The sequence below is a fragment of the Plasmodium berghei genome (assembly GCF_900002375.2).
Source record: "Plasmodium berghei ANKA genome assembly, chromosome: 7".
NCBI classification, from domain to species: Eukaryota; Apicomplexa; class Aconoidasida; order Haemosporida; family Plasmodiidae; genus Plasmodium; species Plasmodium berghei.
The window spans coordinates 739,329-762,715 of NC_036165.2; the positions used below are offsets into that span (position 1 = coordinate 739,329).

The following is a 23,387-nucleotide window of genomic DNA, read 5'->3' on the forward strand; positions in this document are numbered from 1 at the left end:
AATATAAATTGTCTAAAAATGTTAAAAAAAAATAAAGAATTAATACTAATTATTTTGTTCATTTGCGTTATCTTCATACAAATAATTATTTTTATTGTCCGCAAAATTTGTGTTATTATTCTGAGTATTATCAATACTAGTAAACTGATTATAATTTTCAAAATTGAAAGAATTTTTATTATCTTGAAATTCATCTTCATATTTAGAATATACATTTTTATTTTCATCAAATAAAATATCTATAGCATTAGAATAGTTACTAAAATTTATATCACTAGAATTTTGATTATTTTGATCATTTTGACTATTTTGATCATTTTGACTATTTTGATCATTTTGACTATTTTGATCATTTTGACTATTTTGATCATTTTGACTATTTTGATCATTTTGACTATTTTGATCATTTTGATTATTTTGATCATTTTGATTATTTTGATCATTTGGAGTAAGGGGATTGTCTAAGATTTCTGATGAAATTTGAGGATTTTCAATATCTTTTGAGATTTGAACGTTTTGGGGATGAATTAGTAAATTATTATTTTCTGAATTTTGGATTTTGTTAAAATCGGTGATTTGAGAAATATTCTGATTATTATTTTGTAGTAATTGTGTTTGGTTTGTATCTTCAATTTTTTTATCATTAATATAATTGGAATCATTAAAATATAAAGAATAATGATTTAATTCTTCAATAATTATATCATTCCATCCCGAAACAGTAACTAAAAAATTTGATAACCATTTAATTTCTAAAGATTTGTTGCTTAATATTTGACAAATATGAAGAAGATGTGCTTTATAACCACAATCGATTAAGGCTTCTAATTTTTTTTTTTTTTTTTTTTTTTTTATATTTCGACATCGCCTAACAACATCAAAATATCGCAAACATTTTGGAAGAAATGTAGTTAAAGCTAAAATATAATATAGAACATAAGAATATTCATTTTCTTTAAATATTATAGTTTGTAAAAGATCACAAACAGATATATGTAATAAGTTATTCCATTTAAATTTAAAAAATATATCAATAGATATATCAAAAAATCCTTCATCAATTATTTCAGTTAATATATTTTTTGATTTTGTTTTAATTAATGTTTTTATTAATTGTATAATTTCTAAAGTTGTAAATCCTAAAATATTTTTATCTTTATTTTTTTTTATATTTTTTATATATATATTCATAATATCCTTTATATATCCTAAAAAGCATATATCTATAAATAATGTGTTTTCTAAATATTCTACCCATTTTTCTAAAGTTATTGTTGGCTCTCTTTCTTCTTTTTGAAATATATTAAATGTTGTTTTAATATTATTAGAATTATTATTTTGCAAACTGTTATTATCTTGATCGTTTTGAATAAATTCATGTCCCGTTTCGATATCTACCATTTCCATTTTATTTGCTTCTACAGTCATTTCATTATATATGTTGTTTGTATTATTAGTTATGTCGGAGCAAATAAATTCATTTTGTAAATTTTGGACATTTTGGTGATTTAATTGAGGAATGTTATCATTTTGGGAAATTGAATTCCATGATAAAACTTCTACTTCTTTATTTAATTTATATTCAGATTGATATTGCGAAACTTTTTTAATTGTAGCAATATTTTTCATTTTATTTAGGACATCTTCAAATTTTATTTTTTTTAAATGTTCTATGTTATCATCATTTGTAGAATAATCCGAAGAAAAATCTGAAGCAAAAGAAAAACCATCACTATTACATCTTTCATTTTTTATATCATTATAATTTATAGTTTGATTATTATCAACATTATCATTAAAATTTATATTTTTTTCAATTGTTATATCTGTATATATCAAATTATTAGGATTTTCAAAACCATCTGCTAATATATTTTGATTTGAAAGTTCTGATGTAACCAAGGTTTCATTTATATCTCCATTACATATTGTTTGAATTGGTATATTTTTTTCTTCTTTTATTTTTTTACTAATATGATTTAATTGTGTATCTTTATTTATATCATTGCTTTGTTCGATTTCTATTTTTTCAATTTCACGTTTAACTCTTTCGCATTTTTCTTCATTTTCCTCTTTTTCTTCATTTTCCTCCTTTTCTTCATATTCATTTTGTACAGTTTCAATAGTTGCAAAATCAGAATTTGCATCTATGTTTGAGTTTTGTAAAAATAAATTATCTTCTACAATAGTTTGATAACCTTGATTAGAAATAAGATGCGTTTTAGAAACAAATATATTTTCTTCTAATAATTTGATAGATTTTCTTTTTTTTTTTTTTTTTTTTGTTTCTTTTTTTTTTTGTAAAATTTCAAATTCTTTTAATTCTTCTTTTTTTTTAGCTTCTTCTTCTTTATTATATATATCTAAACATTCATAAAAATCAATTTGATTATATGATTTTGCGAGCACTGTATAATGAAGTAAATCTGATATTATCGTTATAGCGGCTGAAACTGTGTATGGACATTCCGAAAAAACACATTTTATTAAATACAAAAATGAAATTTGTGATGATAAATCAATTATAAAATAGTTAAAATAATATATTTCTGTTTTCCTAACAAATAAATCCCTTATAAGACATGCTATGTTATCCTCTCTGTCTGAAATAATATATTCATTATCTGAAAAATTTCCATTTAAATTACTTAAAATAAGATATATAATATTTTTATTTTCAAATATAGTTAAATATGGTATTTTAACAAATAACAATACTTTAAATAATTCAGTTATATTTCTAGAATAAAAATGATATAGAAATCCTTTTAAATATAATTCTTTTTTTTTTTTTAAAAAATTTACAACTTCTTTAGAATTTTTATTATATATTGCTATTGCACACCGACTAAAATATCCCGCCAAAACTTCATTTAATTGATTTTTATTCAAAATAAAACTCCAAAAATATTTCATTAAATTATTATTATATACTATAGAATCAGTGATTAGTTTATTTTCAGAACTAATAATTTGATGGCATTTATATGGAAATCGATAATATCTATCATAGTTATTTTTATCATAAAATTCGTCAATTATATAACTTATAATTTTTTTTAAATTATCATCTTTAACTATATAATTAATTAATTCATAATTTTCAGATTTTATTTCGTGTAATAAACATTCATAGTTCAATATACTTTCTAAATCTTGGGTTTCAATATATTTTGAAAGTTCGAAAACTGATGATTCGCTTTTAAATTTCCAATCCATGTTGTTATTCATTGAATTTAAATTATAAATAAACAAAAAAAATATTTACAATTCTTTCACAAGTTTATACAAATAAAAATAGACAATAAATTTTAAACTACTGTTTTGAGTTGACTTGTATGTATTTATGTATTTATATGCATATGTCGGCGCATAAATTAACTTATATTTGAATAATGTATATAGAAACGAATCAGTTATGAACGTTTAGATATATATGTAACTTGTTTATATATATATGGGTAGTATTATAAATGTATGAGCATACATTATTGTTAAAATAAAACGAATTAAAACTTCAAAATTTTCTGCAATGGAATGTATTTTCACAATTTTGGTGTTTCACAAGGAAATTCAAATGGTTTTCAATTTAAAAAAATATAAAATGAAATGAAATAAATGGACTATATGTGTGTAAGTTTATAAAATACGAAAAAAAAACATTAACTAAGAATATTAACTAAATTGGGAATAAATATATCGAGCGCAAAATCCTCTATATATTTTAAAGATTGCCGAATATGCCAATAATATATAAGCAAATAAAATGTAGAATAAAAAATTTAATTACTTGAGTTCGCGAAAAATTAAATATATAAAATGAATGCATAAATATGTTTAACTAATACAATATATATACATACATGCATACATATATATATATATATATATATATACTATATATGCAATAAAAAATGCTCATAAATACAAAAAAAATGAATAGACAAGGCGTATAATAATACAATGTTCGTAAATTCGCACTATAATATTTTTAATTTTTTTTTTTCAATTTTAATAAAACAGAAACGCCTATAAAGATAATAAAAAGGTATTTATTCTTAAGATTGTACTATGATTTCATGAAAGAAAAAAAGTGAAACAAAACAAAGCAAAAGAATGTATATATGTATATATATATATATATATATATACATATAATGCTTATTTACATCAAATTTACAATAGTGTTTTACACATAATATGGGATGCATTATATATTATTGTATTCAGAAAGTATATATAACAAATGTTAACATATTTATTTTTCGTAGAAAATTGTATATTGAAATTTAAGCCAACATAATTTGTATAGTTCTCTATATTTTATATATAAATATGTGCATGATGTATGTATCTATATATATATTACCATTTTATTTATATTAATATGAAAAGAATGTTCTTATATAATTAGTGTTGAATATTTAAAATAATAATAGGGATATATATATGTCCTTATATAAATAACATAAGATTTTAGTATGTGTATATTTTTCAGTATATGGAATATTAATGAAAATAGCAAACTGGCAAAATACATCCAAAAAAAAAAAAAAAAAACGGAATAATTATAATATAATAAAAAATAAATATAATGATATTAAAATAAAAAATCCCCCCACGAAATAATTTATTCTGTTATTTTTTACTTGATTATTTTTCCATTTTGCTATAAATTTTTTGTATATCATTTTATTCGGTAAAAAATGCAAAAAAAAATGAAATAATTTAAAAAAATAACGATAAAAATTGGAAAAAAAATATATTAATAAATGTACCCATAAAAAATAAACAAAGGAAATATCTTTGTGCATAGTTTTTATATTAACATATGCAAACAAACCGGTGTTTAATATATATGCAAATTTGTACAACCCCCCCCATGGGCAATATAAAATATTATAGCTTTATTTTGGGCAAGCTTCAAATTTATATATTCTACGTACTCTATAATATTGTGAAAGAAATAGAAAAAAAATAATAAACCCCAAAATGTAATAAAATATATAAAAATAGCAAAATAAATTGTGAAAAAAAATATTTTGTGAAAAGCATTTAAACCTAATAGGGAATTAACCAGTATTTATTAATTGAAAAAAAAAATAGCGCAAAAAAAACTATAAATATTTTCCCCAACTTTTCAATATTTAAAAATAACGGTAAAATACTAGCATAATACAATAAAAAAAAATTGCAATGGGTTTATGATACATAGTAAATTTTTAGAGAAAAAATAAAATTCAAAATAATTTTTTATTTAAAAATAATTTGATGAAATTTGCTTTGTATATATATATGAAAAAGTATTAAAGAAGAAATTGATTTTGAAACAACTCTATTTATATTAATTTTCGATTTGTTTATACCAAAAATTGTATATTTTTATAAAATAAGGTATATATAGACATTTCTCGCTTTTTTGTATTTACAAAATTTATAACAATGTCAGTTTATATCCAGTTAACACATGACTTGTCCGGAACAGTAACTGCTGTCACAATTGGCGATTGGATTTTAGGAATTCTGAAACAAAAAAATATTCAAGAATATGAAGTTTTTTTTAAAAAATTTTTAAACATTTATCAAAACCAAGACAAAGAATCAGAAACAAATAATAGATCTGAAATATTTTCTTTGTTGTTATCTGCTAGTGATTGTGTTTTTGAAACATTAGTTGAAACAAAAAAGAATAAAAAAATAAATGTGATAATAGATAATAAGGAATGTGTTAAAAGTTTTAATGAATTTTATAAAGAAGTAGAAGAATATTTTGTAATATTAATTTCAATATTACAATTAGAATTTAAAAGTGTTGACGATCTTAATAATGCAACAAATAATTTCATAAAGGCTATAAAAAATTATAATGTTTTTCCAGAATTAAGATTAAAAATATTACAGTTATTATATAATTCATTTAATGTTAATTTTTCTTTTCGATTTCCAACATTTATAGCTATTTTACAATTTTCATCACAAAACAATATATTCCATGCTATTTTACCATATATAAAATCTATAGATGATTGGATAAAGGAATGGAATATAAGCAATCACGAAAAGAGACAAATATATTTAATCGTAGCTGAAGAATTAAAAAAATTAAAAAAATATGAAGATTCATATAAACATTTAAAAAAACATATATATTATTTTCAAAAAGAAAGTAAAGAGATTTTAAATCATGCATCTACGATAAAAGCAAGTGTTGAATTAGTTGTTGATTCAATTAATCTTAATAATAATATATTTTTTCACGAAATTGTTAATTTAGATGCAATTCAAAATTTGCAATATATAGAAGAACATAAACCAATATATGAATTATTAACAATCTTTTATAAATATAATATACAAGAGTTTTTAACATTTAAAGAAACATATGGAAATAAATTTTTTACAAAATATAATATTGATCTTGAAAATTCTGAAAACAAAATATATTTATTATCTATAATTTCTTTATTTAAAGATAATAAGGTTCAGAATATTCAATATATATCAGAGCAGTTAAATATTAACATGCTAAAAGTTGAAAAAATACTTGTATCGGCAATAGGTAGTGATATTATTGATGCAAAAATAGATCAAATAAACAAAACGGTACATATGAAAACAACTATTTTACGACAGTTTGACGAACAACAATGGGAACATCTTAATAATCAAATTGCAAAATATATAAAGAATGTTCAGAAAGTTCTTGATCTAACAACACATCGTAAATCTTCCTCTAATAAAGCATAATATATATTCTCAAACTTTGAATATCTTATAAATATTAAACCAGTAAAAATATATAAACCCATATTGAATTCAATAATGTATTGACATATTATATATAGTGTAATATAACAGAATATATAAATAATTTATTATTTTTTGCAAATTCTTTTTTTTTTTTTTTTAACATTTTTATAATTTTGAATAAGTTAAATATATTACATAAAAACTGCATGTGCATATATAAAAAATGTTTATTACACGTTCATTTTTTTTCATTTTTTTTTTATCCTCATTTTTTATCCAATAAAAAATAGTATTATAACTTGGTCTGCATATATTAATATCCTCAACAAAATATTTTGAGATAACATTTATATTTTAACTTTCTATGATTGAGCAAAAATCATAAGTGTTTGCTAATCCAATCTTTGCGATTTCATTTCGTTAAAATAAATAATCAAGATAATGAAAATTTATAATGTATCCAATTTTGCTTCATTTGAACGCTTAAGATTTATATTTTTTCCAGTTTTATATATTTTAATTTTGTTCAGCAAAGTTTTATTTAGTAGTTTTTTATGATCAATGCAAGTAAAAATGAAAGCAAAACAAATATGCACTAATTTCGATCATGAATGTTTTAATTTGTTCTTTAAAAAGGTTGTAATATAGTCAAATTCACGGAGTAATGTATAAATAAATATATATATATTTCAATATAGAGGTGTGAAAAAACAAGGGATATATATATTTAATAGGCTTCAATTTTGACATTTTTAAAGGAATTAAAATTTTTATTTCTTTGAGCAGCTGCTGAATCGTTAACATAAGTAGCTTTAAAGTTGTATTTCCTGTTGTTGAAATATTTGTCAAATTTAAAGTTTTTGCTAGTTTTATTATATGCATGGCTGCTATTCATATAATTCGTGGTTTTTATATAAGCATAATATTCATTGTTATGTAATTTTCTTGGTTTAACATTACCTATGTTTAATGTATCATATTTTAATCTTAATTTATTTGGGTCTAAATTTGAAGAGATATATTTTTTGTTAAGATATGTTTTATTTTTTTTAGAAACATTTAAACCAGTTTCATCATTTGCTACTCCCACCAAGGTGTTTGGACTTTCATTCGTTATAGAATTTTTAAAATTTTTTCCATATTTTTTTGTTTTTAATTTGTTTGAATTTGACACTTCGGATTTTATATTATTATTATTACTGCCATTTTTCGGTACATTTACTACTTTGCTGTTACATTTTTCGGTAGATGTTTTTGAGAAAATTGAATTATTAAATCCAATTAGTGTGGGTGTTGAATAATATTCCTCGGAATTTTCTTGGTTGTTCATTGAAAACTTTATCGAATTACTTCCAATCAAATATTCATTTATGTTATCTAAGCTGCTTACACAATTAGATGGAAATCCTTCATTTCCATGGTATACATCAGCTGCCAAGTTGCTATTATTGGCTGAAAATAAAGAGGGTATTGGTATTTGTTCTGGTTTGGGTGATCGCATATATAATGGTATAACAAATAAAGATTCATCATCTTCTTTTTTTAACTGTTTAAACGATTCATGTTTTAAGCTTAATGTTTTGCATAACTCTTCTTTTGGTATATTATTTAGTAAATGTGAATTCATAACATAAGATGGATATTTAGCAGATGATATTTTCGAATAAACATTTCCCATCATTCCATTCATTTTATTGATATTATCAATGCTTCCAACATCTATATCTTTCTCTGTCGCAAGGGATAAATCATCTACCAATTGAAAGGTAACCCTTTTTTCCATAGCACTATTTCCATCAGCTTGTCCTCCTAAGATGCAATTGTTATTTGTTTGCATTTGCCCATTTAAATCGTTTTTATTTTTAGCATCCACTTGATATTTGCTATTTTTTGTTTCTGTAATATTTGTATTTGCTATTTTTATATTGTGTGATTTATTTTTTTTACTTTTTTTCGTAGCTGATTCCTTTTCTTTATCCATTATTTCAACATTCTTTTGTTTTGCAAAATTGTTTTCGTTATTCGGTGATGCAATTTGTTGCGCATTGTTTTTATTATCATCATCATTCTCCTTAACATTTTGCAGAAGTAAATTAAATAATTCTTGAGTTGACGTAAAATTAAAAATATCTTTGTCTTTTATTTTCGATAAATTTTTGCTAGCTAAATTTTTTTTACATTTTTTTTCCTTTTTCTTTTCGTCAATTCCTTCGTTATTGTCATTTTTACCATTATTGCTACCATTATCATTATTATTTTTCTCGTTTTCTTCTAATTCACCAATTTTATTATTTAAATTATTTTTTATTACTAATTTTAATGATTTATGCTCAATATCATTATGCACATTATCTGCGGGTCTTTTTAATATTTTTACGACATTTATTTTTTTATTTTCGTCTTTTGTTTCTTCGCCAGTTTCTTCATTTTTGTTTCCTTCGCTCTTTCCAATTTTGGTTTTTCTCATAGAATTGCTATTGTTAGATGTATTACATTGCAAATTGGTATCAATGACGCTGTTTACCTTTTTTGATTCATTCGTATCTCTATCGTTTGTCTCAGATTTCATTTCGCGATTTTGGGATTTTTGATAGTTTGGTAATTTGTAATAATTATAACTTCGGTACCTATTATATCCATATGAGTTTCCCCGCCTTCTATTAAAATTATCCTTATTATAATGCATTCCTAAGGATAGCTTTTTGGATTTTTTATATGTGTCTATCGCCATTTTTATTATTCGTTTGTTTCTATTTTTTGTTAATTTATTTTGTTCTATACATTTATTGAAATATATAGAATTATACTAAAGGTAATTCCGTTCTTCTATTTATTTTATTTGTTTTTTTACAAAAAAAAATAAATATGTATAAATATATATACGTAATACATATAAAATATGTTTAGTATTTACATATGTATATAATTTGCTATGGATATATGCAAAAATAAATACATGCATATACATAAGCCGGAAGAATGTATTTGTATGCATACATATATGTCTATACAAACAGTACATATATATTCGTATACATATTAACAATAAAAAATAGTAAATAAATAATTATAATATAAAAAATATAAAACGATAGTAAATATTGCAAACACGGCTTCAAATTTGACTTTAAAAAAAAATATATAAATATATTTTTCTTCTGATCATATGCAATCTTCAAAATAATTTAATTATTAAAATTTAATTAAAAACAAAAAGAATAAACAACAACAAAAAAAATTATATATAATATAAACATATAATTTATTTACAAAAATATACATATATATTTTTCTAAAAATGTATGTATATATATATTTTCCATAAATTTAATTTATAATATGTACACATAATTTTATAGGCATTGTTTATTTTTGATTTACTTAAACAACATACTTTCTATTTTGGTACTAATATTTTAACGTAAAAAAAAAATATATATATAAATAAATATATATATAAACCGTGTCCCTATTGAATATTGTGGTATGTTGTTTTTCCTCTCATGCTTATAATTAAATATATTTCTCGTAAAATAAAATATAAAAAATAAAACTAAAATTAATATTACAACTATTATTTATATATAATTATCATGAAATAAATATGAGTTGCGCTATAAAAATAACGTTCATTGCATATAAATTAAAAAAATTGGTATAATTATAAAAAATAGTAGTTCAAGACACATATATATATATATATATATATATATATATATACTGGTACATATATGCACAACTGTTGTATGCTAGTAGCGATTTCCTTTTTAAAAATAAAACATCTACAAAGGAATATACTTGCTTAGTGAATAACTCACAAAAAAATAAAATGCACATTACTTTCTATGTATTTTTTTCTTTAGTAAATAGTATATATTTCTAAGCAATGTATGTAGGACATGAATATAAGTTGTGCATCCAGTTATTATAATCCGTTTCCGCAATAATATCTATGGGTATGTAAAAATCGTAATGTATATACATGTAGATATACACAATAAAAATGTAAAATATATTTTCTTATATGATTATAATATATAGAAACAAATAAGTATTGGATTTCTTTGCTTATATATTGAATATATATATATATATATATATATATATATATATGTATTAATATATAGTACGTATTAATTAGTCATGTAATTATATATAAATAACGTATATTTATGTGTATCCATATTTATATTACTAATCTAATATAACAATTTTGCTCATATTGTGTTATAAAGATCCTATATCACATATGCTATAAATTGTTCATGATTATATGATTTAAAGTAAATAATTATCTCATCAAAAATTTGTCAAGAACTAATGTGTGCAGTATATATATATATATGTATATGCATGCCTAAGAATGAATGTAGATATATACTATTATATATTTTTAAAATTGCTTCTTCATGATTGTATATAAAAATGTAAGAAAATTATTATATTTTATTACAAAGATAACACACAATAAAACATTAAGGTAAATAGCACATTATGTTTGCCTTTAATAATATAACTATAGATGTAATGTATTTTTTTTTATTTTTTATTTCCTTCATAGCTTATTTGAATAAGACTCATGAATGAATATATAATATATCCATCAATAATCCATGACAAATAACTAATATAAGGGCACTAACACACTCTCATTTTTTTCTCTCTTTTCATCCATTTTATAATATCATAATTTCGTTGTACATGTATTATATATTATAGAATACTTTTATATTACACATAAATTTATATTAAGAAGCATTTTATTATAAATATAAAATATTAATCACAAAATTTTTTATCATATTTAAAAATGAAGCACTTTCACATTTCTTCGACTTAACAAAATATAAAATTAACACATGTACACATATAAACTTGTATGTATATATATAGTAGTTTATATATGGATGAATATGCACACTTATGTAGTTTTATAGTCATATGCATTTAATATTGTAAATTTGCAAAATGCTCATTTATATAGTATGTGCATATAGTAAAACAATTTTCGCTTTTCATAATAGGTACTATATACTATTCGCTACAATAAAAGGTATTATCATGTACAAATATATATATACATATATTAAGAATGCATAAATATAAAAGCATATACAATATAAATAAAATATACTGATCTTAAGATTATTAATGCGTTATAAGTTATCTTTAAAACACTGTTTTATAAACGAAAAATGAAAACAAATGTTATTAACTTTTATGGGTTATTAAAATGCATTGAAATATAAAACAAATAAATAAAAATTATATGTATTTGCTATAAAAGAAAAATAAGTTCTTTGTTTATAAATATATTAGAAAAATACAATATATAAATAAATATAAAATATATATGAACATGAATATATATGTAAATGTGAATAAATGAATGTACTATACACACACTATTTCAAAAACATAAAGTACTAGTGGACTCGCTTTCGTAACATAAATTTTCTTAACGTTAATATGAAAACTTCAAAAAATAAAAAAAATATGCCATATTATATATATATTTGCTAATAATTATATGATATGCACATATTTTTTTTTATTTTGCTCGCTTTTATATTAACATGTAAGCATTATTAGTAATAAGACTCGCTAATTGTGTATATGAATTAAAAATGCATATAAGCATGCATTTATATATAAATATATATAGCATATTAATAAAAATATGCATATACACTTATGTATATTTTGAATATGAAATATAAAATATACATTATATATATGTCACACATATATCAGTCATATAGTAATATAACTGTGGATGTATGAATATATATATACGAGGATAAATGCATAAAAAAGTTAATTATATGAGCAATATTATATATATTATACAGTGAGTTAATGTAGAAAGAAAAAAAAGCAATAGCTGTTGTAATAATTATTGTAATTATAACTGTAAATATATACATATATATTATAACAACAATAGCAACGTAAAATATGATAGTAAATATTTAATATAAAAACAATTGTCAGAGAGCAGGAAATATATATTCTTCCTATATATAAAACCCTCTGTCAGACGATAAAAAATATATACAATTAAATGAAAATAGTTAAAAAAGGTAATTTGATATAGTATAATGAAATACAGGTTATTATATTATATATATATGTAAAGAAATAATAATGCATTAAAAAAAAAGAAAAAATTATTGATATTAAATTTTTGTTCAAATTTTTTGTTTTCTTTTTTTATAAAATATACAATTTAAATATGTTTTATGCAACATTCATGAATTTTGTTATATAAATATTTATTATTTATTCGCAAATTTAATGACAAATTCAACTTAAAAAATATATTTTAAAAAATTAATAAAAAATACATTTATTAGTAAAAAATAAATAATATAATATAATTTGATAAATAGTTATATAATATTTATTTTTTATTTTTTTAATCAACCCTTATAAAAATATTAATGTTGCTCTGAAAAAAAAAAAAAATTATTGCATTTTTTTTAAGGCAACAAAAAAACAATTTAAAGAAAAAGAAATATGAACATTAAAAATATTATAATTCAAATAATTATAAATATATACTTGTAAATTTGATTATATTAATGCTTTTATAATATTAAATATAATTTATTACAATATATATTATTGATTTATATATATATATTAGTTATTGACATTACCAATATTGCATTTTATTGATTTTGTTTTATACATAAATATAAATATATAAAATAATTAAAAAAAAACTTATGTATATTTGCGGGATAAATAAAGAAAAAAGTATTATCTGATAATATTAAATTGCCTTAGTATATACTATTATTTAAAAGGCATTTCTTCAGATATTCGTTTTATAATAATCATTATATTGAATATCCACAATATGAGAAATATGAATATATGTTATTTATAATGAAATAATAATAAATGGGGAGGGGAATAACTACTTATAATAAGCCTTAAAGATCGTCAAATAATATATTTTATAGTGGTTTTATTGCATGTTTAAAAATTAATTCGAAATTATATTATATATAAAGAGAATTTATAAAAATCCCATTAGCTATGCTTATATAATAATGCATTAAATAAATGATTGAAAATCCTATTTTTCTGGGTATTATATTATTGTTCTTGTATGTATATAACACTTTATAAAATTGTAAGTTTAAAAAAACTTTAAGTTATATTGGGTTGTAAAAGGAAGGTAGCATTTGTATATAAACCATGGCTGGGCTGTCAACTACATAAATATATGAGCATATGAATATGCGAAAATTGACATAAATATAAATATGTATATGATATAATAAATGTACATTGTACATGTGAAAATAAAAATTGTACATATAGAAATAAAAAGGTTGTAAGTGTATATAATATATCATATAAATGAAGCATGCAATATGCTTAAAGAGACCTTTAATATAGATATATAGTATATGATTTATGAATCGATATACTTTATTTTGAGCAAAACTAGATATGCTGATATCTATCAACATTTTAGTATATTTATATAAGAATATTGTGGAAGTTTGCACCCATTTTTAATGCATGTTCTTATTTCATATTGATCTTGTTTAAATTTTGGGGCTGAAAAAAATATATATGTGTATTAAAAATATACACAGTATATGGATGCTATGTTGTATTTTCTGATAAGCCCATTTTGCAGACAATACAAATTGTATACCAGTAAAATATATTTAGTACGAATTATTTAATTTTCGAAATTGTCCTTATGTATATTAAAATAAGAATATTTGTTCACGCCCTTTTTGAACCCTTGTACATCCATATTTTATATAGTTGTGAAAGGAATGTAAAAAAAAATGCTTTATAATAACTTTTTGTATTTTTAATTATCTTTATGCACCATCATAAAAAATAAGATAATAAGTACTAATGGAATTATAAGTCCTTCCAAAAATATGTAATAATATTTTTTGTTTAATTTATAAAAAAAGTGTTTATTATATTGGCATTTGATGATAAAAGGAAATTTTAAAATATGTTTTGTTCATTAAAATATAGACATACATATATTGTCGTTATATAAAAGAGAGATATATTTACAAGGTAATATGTATTATATAATATAAGGAAAAAATTATCTTAATATTTTTAGAAAAGGTTAAACATTCCAAAATTTTATTAAAAAATAATTACACTTATTTCTTTATATTATTAAATATTTTTTTCCTATTACCATTTATAATGATAAACAAGTTTTATATATTTTTTTTTGTAAATAGCAAAAATGTATTTCAAATATAAGAATAGTATAAATATATATAAATATATTTTGTGTGGTATTGTTTATTATTGTTCGAAATATGTATTGAAAAATGAGTTCCACTATTATTGAAAATAAAGAGAATTTATTAAAAGGTATTGGGAAAAAAGAAACATTAAGAGCCTTTTTAGAGGTAAGGAATTCTTTTTAAATAAAATATGACATTTTTTTTTCACATAAAAAATAAGTTAATATTTGTATATTTATGTTTTTCTATGAATGGATATATTCTGAATATTTTTGTATAAAATACAGATGATAATGAATGAGGGTAGATATTCGAGTTTTAAAGTTACAGTAAAAGATAATAGAGAGTTTTGGGGTTCTATAAAATATTTGGATAAACATTATTTATTTCTTATGGGTTGTGAGGAACACTACAAAGGTTCCCCTATACATGGTACGCATATGTGTGTATATATATTTGTTTAGGGAAATAAGTGAGTTGTATTCCTAGTCATTTAATTAGTCCATGTATAACTAAATGGCATAAATCTATATATTATTATAAAAATTGGGAGTGTATTTTTTTTTTTTTTTTCCTTTTGAAGGTAGTCAAGCTTATATAAGAGATTGCAGTGATGTTTTAATTCCGTTAAATTTAATAAAATCAATTGAAATCGAAAAAAAATTTTTTAATAATTGTTATGAAGAATTTACAAAAAATATAACATAATATATTTTATATATAAAAAATTCATATATTTTTTTAAGACACAAAAAAGTATTATATATTTATGTACATTTTTTATTTGTATTATTAAAAAAATATAAAAAACTTTAATTTAAAAAATCTAAGATTCTTCGTCATTTAAAATTTCTTCTTTCATAATCTGAAATTATAGGAAAAAAAAATATATGATCATTTTTAAATAATACGTCAAAATATATATACAACTATTATAGGAATGTAAATATTAATGCATAGGTTTATATATTCATAGTAAAAAATATATACCTCTTGTAATTGGATATACATTTCATAATAATCGTCGCCTTTTAACATGTCTTTGACAAAGTAGCATGTTACACGTATTCGAATCTATGGGAAAAAATGGGATATGTATATACGTATTTTGCCAAATTGTTTATCTATTGAGGATAGACAAAAGAGTGAAATTTAGATATGTTGAAAGCATTGAAATCAATTATTTGGTTTATGAAAAAAAAACTTACTTGCTCTAAAGCTCCTTTGATTACTCCACAAAATAAATTACAATAATTTAAAGACGATAGGGATTTTGGTAATTCAACAAAATCGCATAAAGGATTTTCATGAAAAATGATCGAATATATATTCGAATCTTTATTTACACAAGTAACTGTGCCGGTTATTCCTAGAAACATCTTGAATGCTACCTAAAAAAGAGAAGAATGAAAATGATATGTATTTTTACATTAGTGAAAATAATAAATCTGTATATGACGTAGTTGTGAATTAAAAAAAAAATTTTGGTAGCATTTTTTTCATATATTAATTTTTTTAATAAGGTTACCTTTGCTATAACTTCCATTGTTTCTTCAAAATCTTCACAAAAAGAAATCTCGGATTTTGCGAGAAATTCTTCGATAAGTCGTACCCCGATATTATGGCCCCTAAGAAAAGTAAAACGTTTAGCATGAATATATATATGTGTGTACATATTTTATTTATTTATATTTTAATTACATGAATATATTGTGAAAATTTATAGATATTAGTGTTTTCGAGTATTAGGGTTGTTTACATTTTACTTAATTGATCATTAACTTCATCAATAATCTCAAAATCTTTCAGCAACTGGCTTACTAAAGCTCCATATGTAAAGGACAATAATTCTGAGTTCTATAATAATATATATATATATAAATATTTTGAAAAAATGTTACAATTTTTAGGATATTAAATAGATGATTTCATTCGGATCTATGATGATATATCAAAGATATATATGAACATGTATAAAATGGGAAAAAAAATTATTTTATTTTATGTATTTACCACTTTTTCTAATTTTGCAAATATAGCATCTCCTTGTTTTTCATATTTATCTTTTAACATTTTGGGGTCTTAAAATGATATTAACAACTAGATATTATGATAATATAAGAATGTAAACTATTTACTTTCTAAAAGTATTTATTTTGAAATATCAATGAAACTCGTTAATTTATTTATTATGTTTTTTTCTGAAAAATTGCATGTTATTTATTTAGCAAAAATGTATACCTTATGGTCCACGTCAATATTATAAAAAAAAAAAATTTTTTTTTTTTAATTATTTATTCTTTTTTTTATTCATTTAAAGTGTGAACATTATTTAGAACTCCCAAACATTTATGTAGGTAGCGAAATTATAAAATATAGATTTATATATGAACGTATTTATTTTTTTCACGATTTCCATCGTTTGGGGTTTTGGATAAGATAATAATCCAAATGGAATTATAAAAGTTAATGAATAAATATCAGAAAAATAACGAATAAGTTTGCAGAAAAAAACAAATGGGGTTTTCCACAATTATCCCTTTTTAAGTTGTTTTCCAAATGTGTTATGAATAAATGTAGATCAATTGAGCATTCAAAAATTATTATTAAATTATTTAATGATAGTTTTTTATTAATAACAATAGTTATTTAACCCATTGAAATAATATGATGTATATTGAATGCTTTAAAATGGCGATAATTTAAAAAATTGTGATAATTTAAAAAATTTGTTAAATATTAGTTTTTCTGCATTTAATTCTTTATTTGGTGTGGTTTTTACTTTTTCTTTTTTATTTTCCTAATTTCTCAAAATGGAAAATTTGGGTATAAGTTTTCTTTATTTTTTATGAAATATATTAAAAAGTGTGGATAATAATAAAAAAAATATATATTTGTATATGTTAATTCAAAGGTGTAAATATTTTTAACTCCTAAAAAGAATTCGTTTTTTTCGTTGGGTTTTTTTGGGGTTTCATTGTGGTAGAAAATTTGTACATATATAATTTTTTTTTAATTTTTGAAAATGAATATATAGTATATATTTATATTTTTTAATTTTTTAAATGTAAAGATTTATTTATTTGTTAATCTATATTGTATATGGGATTATTAAAAATTTCCTGTGGGCAAACAACAATATATATATATGTGTGTGTATAATATCCCCCAATTTTATAAGAGCAACAAAAAAAAAATTCACTAATAGTTGTTTTATTAAATAATTTAAGAAAATTATTATAAAAAAAATGAATATATATATAATTTGGAAATTTTGTGAAAAAAACGAAAACATCTTTCTTTTGTGTAAACAGAAAGATAATTAAGTATAGGGGAAAGTAATTAAAAAGGAAATTTTTTTTTTATTTGTCTACTATTTGAGAAAAAATATATATTATATACTTTATATATATATTTGGTTGTATGTGTGTGTGGGTATATACAAACTTGCTGTTTGTTTAGTAGCATAAAATGGGAATTATTATAAGATGGCAAATATTGAGAAAGAAAAGAATAAATTAATAAATTTGGAAAAAAATAATGAAGAAGAAATAAATATGCTATGTATGGAAAATGTAAAAGGGAAAAAAGAGAGTAATATAATAAAAAGATATTCAAAATATAATTTATTAGACGAATTAAATATAAAAAAAAAAACATCTTTTAAGAAAAGACAAACTTGGGATAGCTTATCAAATATATCAAAATATTCATCAAATTGTAATAATAATATTGAAAAAAAAAATATATTAATTAGCTTGGGTAATAATGATTTTGGGCAATTGGGATCTGAAAAAAATAAAAAAGTTGGGTTTATCGATATTTTTTCTATTCCTATAAATAAAAAAAAATCAAGAAATCCTCAAAACAATAAAAAAGAAGAAAAATGTAAAAAAATATATAAAAAATTTAATAATATATTAAACGAAATAAAAAAGAGAAACATAAATTCTATGCAAGCATGTGATATGAATAAGTCTATTTGTTGTGATAATTTTCCCAAACAAATGTTAACACGACATTCTAGCCATTTATCATTTTTCACATTAAAAAAAAAAAAAATTGAAGAAAAAAATTATGAAAAGCATCAATTTGATAATGAACTATATAGGAATATATTTACACGATTTAAAGATGGTGATGTAGAAAATGAGGTGGGTTATAACAAAAAAATAAGTGATCGTTGTGTCAAGAAAAATAAGAAGCGAAGTAATAGTGTTTCAATTTATAGAAATGAAAAAGACAAAAATGAAAACGATAAAAATGAAGGCGATAAAAATGGAATCGATAAAAATGAGTTTTTTTTATATGATAGTAAAATAAATTACAAAAAAAAAAAGTTAACTGAATATGATGACTTTTTGTTGGTAAATGAAAATGTGGGAAGGAAAAAAGAAAAAGAATATTTTGATCCAAAAGAAATACGATGTGGAAAATTTCACTCAGGAATAATAAGTAAGCAAGGATTTGTATGTTTATGGGGATTAAATAATTATGGACAATTAGGAATTAACCCTAAAAAATCTGTTTATACACAATATAAACAAATAGGAGAAAAAAATAAAATGAGAAATAATTGGAATAAATATAAGCTTGTTAAAGATGATAAGAAGAATAAATTAGGTAAAAATAAAAGTATTTTTTCTGTATTTGATAAAAAAAAAAAATATACTTTATGGCCATATATATATAAATTAATGCCATTGAAATATTTTAGATATAAACATAAAGTAAAAAACATAAGTTTAGGTTCATACCATACAATGATTTTAACTTATGGTGGATATGTTTTCACATTTGGTTGCAATAAAAAAGGACAATTAGGATTGACAAATCGTTATGATAAAAAAATAAAATATACAAGTAAACCATTTATGATTCCTTTAGATGATAAGCATTTTAAACTAAACAAAAATAATAAATATAAAAATTATCAACTTAGTACTTCAAGAAAAGATAATATAAAGAATGTGTGTAAAAAAAGTGATAGATTTTTTTTTAGTGATAATTATAAATATCCAAATATTTCCCATCCTATAATTTATATAGAATGTGGAGCATACACTAGTTCAATAATTGATGGAAATAAAAATTTGTGGATGTGGGGATGGAATAAATATGGACAAATAGATTGTTCATATATAAATGAAAAGATGAAAAAAAAAAAAAAAGTGAATGAAAATGAACAGTTATATAGAAGCAATAGCAATAAATATGTAAACATTCCACGAAACATAAAAATAAAAAATAAAAATATAATTCAAATAAGTTTAGGGAAATATCATAGTTTATGTTTGACAGAGGAAAGATCAGTTTATGTATGGGGGTACTTATTAAACAAGAATAAAAAAAAGACAGAGAAAAAAACAAATGTAAAAAAAAACGGGTTAGCAAAAGGAATGAAAATAAAAATATGTTTTTTTGAAAAAAAAAATTATCAATATTATTATAAAGATTTTATAAAAATAACAAAAATAAAATGTTTGAGCAATTTATATATATCTAATATTGTATCTTCAAGTACCCATATAGTTTTTGTTGCCCCAATAAATTTTTTAAACATAAATGGATTGAATAATAATTTCTTATATACAAATAAAAATGCTGGTGATAAATACCGACGTAATATTCTTTTGAAAAATATGAGGGAAAATTCTAAAAAAAATATTTTGAAATATTTTTCAAATTATGTTTTAACTCGAGGAGGTGATAATATTTATTATGTTAAATATACTGATTTATATTATTTGATAAATATAAATGAAAATATATTGTCTAAAAAAAATTATGGAAACATATATTATATAAATAACAAATTTCATTTAAGCACCCCAGCTGATATTTCACAAGGATATTATACAAATAAAATAAATTATAATAATATTAACATGTTTAAAAATTGTGAATTATTTAAAGAAATAAAATTAAATAAAAGAAAATTTGATATTGAACAGACTGATAAAGAAAACAAAAACTTTAAAGTAGATACTTATGACTATCATATAAATAAGACAAATATATTTTTTGAAAAAATAATGAAACCTTTATATATATATAATGAAAATAATTTAGGAGAAATAAATAATATACAAATATTTCGTGTTGGGGTTGGAAAAAATTTCTGTATATTTTTAACATCATCACCAATTAGCAAAATGTTAAAAGATAAGAAGCTTGATAACAGTATTAGAAATAGTGGATATATAGAATGGGAAAATAGTGCATCTACATTTGATATTTTTCGAAATAATGGTTCTGAAAATAATTTATATTGTATTGGAAATTCAGAATATGGACAAATAATATTACCTAGTCATTGCAAACAAAGTAATGTGCCTGTACATGTTCATAAAAATAAGTTGATAGACAAAATAATATTAAAAAATAATAACAAAAAATATCATAATTTTTTTAAGATAAAAAGTAAAAGAAAAAATAGAGAATATAATATTTATGAAAGTAGAAGTATGAATAGTTGGGTGAATGATAATGATCAAAGTTATAAAAATCAATCACATAATTTATTAAAAATGAATATATCATATTTAGATCGAGATTTTTCGATAAATGATAAATCAATTAGTTCTCAAATTAGTAAAAATAAATTTATTTTATTTTCTAATTATTCAAATACACAATACACCGAACAAAACAATGTTCATAATTATTGTTTGGAAAATAATTTATTTAAAGATGAATTTGAAAATAACGAAACATATAAAAAGTGGAAAAGTAAGGATATAACAATTGAAGAAATGGAAGTAAATGAGAGATTAAATGAGTTAAACCGAATGGGAAGGATAAGAAAAATACAAAGAAATGATTGCTTATTTAATTTAAGAAAAGAAACATGTCAAAATTATGACTTAGAAAATGTGATAAAATTGAAAAATAATTATATGGAGAATAATAACCTTAATTTAACTCAAATAAAAAATAGAAATTATGTAAATAAATCATTTTCTGTATTTGAAAATGTATTGGACTATAAATATTGTTTAAAATGGAAAAATCATTATGAAGGTTTTCGAATATATAGATCTGTTTCAGAAAATTATGATAATAATATAAATAAAAGAAAAAATATGTGTAAAAAAATAAATGAAATATATGATCAAAATAATTCAGACAGTAGCATGGGCTTGATATTAAAAGATATGTATAACAATAATCCAAATGGTATATCAAATAAAAGTATAAATTTTGATTTTAGTGAAGAATTGAATAAAACTAAAGAAAGTCATCACGGGTGTATATTTAATAAATTAGGATCTTTTTATAATAAGTTATATGAAGAAAATGATATAAATGAAAAAAATGGGAAAAGAAGTGAAATATTTTTTTTAAAACCTGAATATTATAATGATATACAAAAAGATAGTGAATCAAAGAGTGACGAAAATGATCATTCATTATCTATTTATATAAGTGATGAAAAAGGCGATTCAATAAAAAATAAACGAAAATTATCTTTGAGAAATAAAAAAGAAAATGTTCGAAATTTAATATTAAAATATATTGATAATATAAATGATGATATTTTAAAAAAAAAAAATTGTTATGATAAATTAAATAATAATAAAAATATAAAAAGACATTTTAAAATTTTTAAAAAAAGAAATTCATGTTTATGGAATTATTTTAGATATCATAAAAAAAAAAATAATAACAATAAATATAATTCAGATCATATTGTAAACATTAACTTATTAGATGTTGCATGTGGGGATTACCATTCACTTATTTTGGTAGAAATTGATATATTATCATAAATAATAAGGATTAAAATAATTTCTTAAAATTTTTTGAGAATCTTTATTTGGTATTAAAATAAATATATTGTTTTTTTCATGTTTCATAAATTAAGTAGTTTTGTAACTACATTTTATCATCCGTTGTACTATAGTTGTAAAATAAGGAATGTTTTGTAAAAATATAATAAAACAAAAATAACAAAAAAAAATTAAAATAAATGAAGAAACAACAAGTATGTTATATTTGTAAAAATAATTATATTAAAAAATTTTATTTTCATTTTAGGAAAAATATAAGTTTATGAAAAAAAAATATTACCTACATATTATCAGTATTATATGCATTATAAAATAAATTGTTTGAGTGATATTTTTTTCTTCAATTTTCTATAAAAATATATAATTTAAACTAAAATAAATTGTAACATTTAATTTATAATATATAAACTGATAAGTTATAAAAAAAATAATGGAATAGCTAAATTCTCTACACGTAGCTTTATTCCACTTTATATAAATGATGATAATAAAATAGAATATTTGTAATTTTTTTTTTAACTTTTGTAAAGTTTAATTTTGTTCATACAGGTTGATATATATATATATATTTGTATTTTTTGCAAAATAAAAACAA

At 20.5% G+C, this 23,387-nt stretch overlaps 6 protein-coding genes across 6 annotated transcripts; 3 read left to right on the forward strand and 3 right to left on the reverse strand.

Annotated features, from left to right (window-relative positions):
• Nucleotides 1–45: 45 nt before the first annotated feature.
• Nucleotides 46–3,219, reverse strand: PBANKA_0720200 (protein SOC1; the record flags this gene model as incomplete). Its single annotated transcript, XM_034564117.1, has 1 exon — nucleotides 46–3,219. The coding sequence occupies one exon, from the start codon at nucleotides 3,217–3,219 to the stop codon at nucleotides 46–48; it is 3,174 nt and encodes a 1,057-aa protein (XP_034420946.1).
• A 2,223-nt stretch (nucleotides 3,220–5,442) lies between these two features.
• PBANKA_0720300 (eukaryotic translation initiation factor 3 subunit M, putative) lies at nucleotides 5,443–6,747 on the forward strand (the record flags this gene model as incomplete). The annotated part of the gene is made up of 1 exon (XM_034564118.1): nucleotides 5,443–6,747. One exon carries the CDS (start codon nucleotides 5,443–5,445, stop codon nucleotides 6,745–6,747), a length of 1,305 nt encoding a protein of 434 aa, XP_034420947.1.
• Nucleotides 6,748–7,477: 730 nt separating this feature from the next.
• PBANKA_0720400 (conserved Plasmodium protein, unknown function) lies at nucleotides 7,478–9,481 on the reverse strand (the record flags this gene model as incomplete). Its single annotated transcript, XM_034564120.1, has 1 exon — nucleotides 7,478–9,481. The coding sequence occupies one exon, from the start codon at nucleotides 9,479–9,481 to the stop codon at nucleotides 7,478–7,480; it is 2,004 nt and encodes a 667-aa protein (XP_034420948.1).
• Nucleotides 9,482–15,083: 5,602 nt separating this feature from the next.
• On the forward strand, nucleotides 15,084–15,707 carry PBANKA_0720500 (conserved Plasmodium protein, unknown function; the record flags this gene model as incomplete). Its single annotated transcript, XM_034564121.1, has 3 exons — nucleotides 15,084–15,164; nucleotides 15,287–15,431; nucleotides 15,583–15,707. 3 exons carry the CDS (start codon nucleotides 15,084–15,086, stop codon nucleotides 15,705–15,707), a joined length of 351 nt encoding a protein of 116 aa, XP_034420949.1.
• Nucleotides 15,708–15,825: 118 nt separating this feature from the next.
• PBANKA_0720600 (trafficking protein particle complex subunit 3, putative) lies at nucleotides 15,826–17,072 on the reverse strand (the record flags this gene model as incomplete). Its single annotated transcript, XM_034564122.1, has 6 exons — nucleotides 15,826–15,864; nucleotides 15,990–16,073; nucleotides 16,208–16,390; nucleotides 16,528–16,627; nucleotides 16,759–16,856; nucleotides 17,013–17,072. 6 exons carry the CDS (start codon nucleotides 17,070–17,072, stop codon nucleotides 15,826–15,828), a joined length of 564 nt encoding a protein of 187 aa, XP_034420950.1.
• Nucleotides 17,073–18,487: 1,415 nt separating this feature from the next.
• Nucleotides 18,488–22,771, forward strand: PBANKA_0720700 (regulator of chromosome condensation, putative; the record flags this gene model as incomplete). Its single annotated transcript, XM_034564123.1, has 1 exon — nucleotides 18,488–22,771. One exon carries the CDS (start codon nucleotides 18,488–18,490, stop codon nucleotides 22,769–22,771), a length of 4,284 nt encoding a protein of 1,427 aa, XP_034420951.1.
• Between the last annotated feature and the right edge of the window lie 616 nt (nucleotides 22,772–23,387).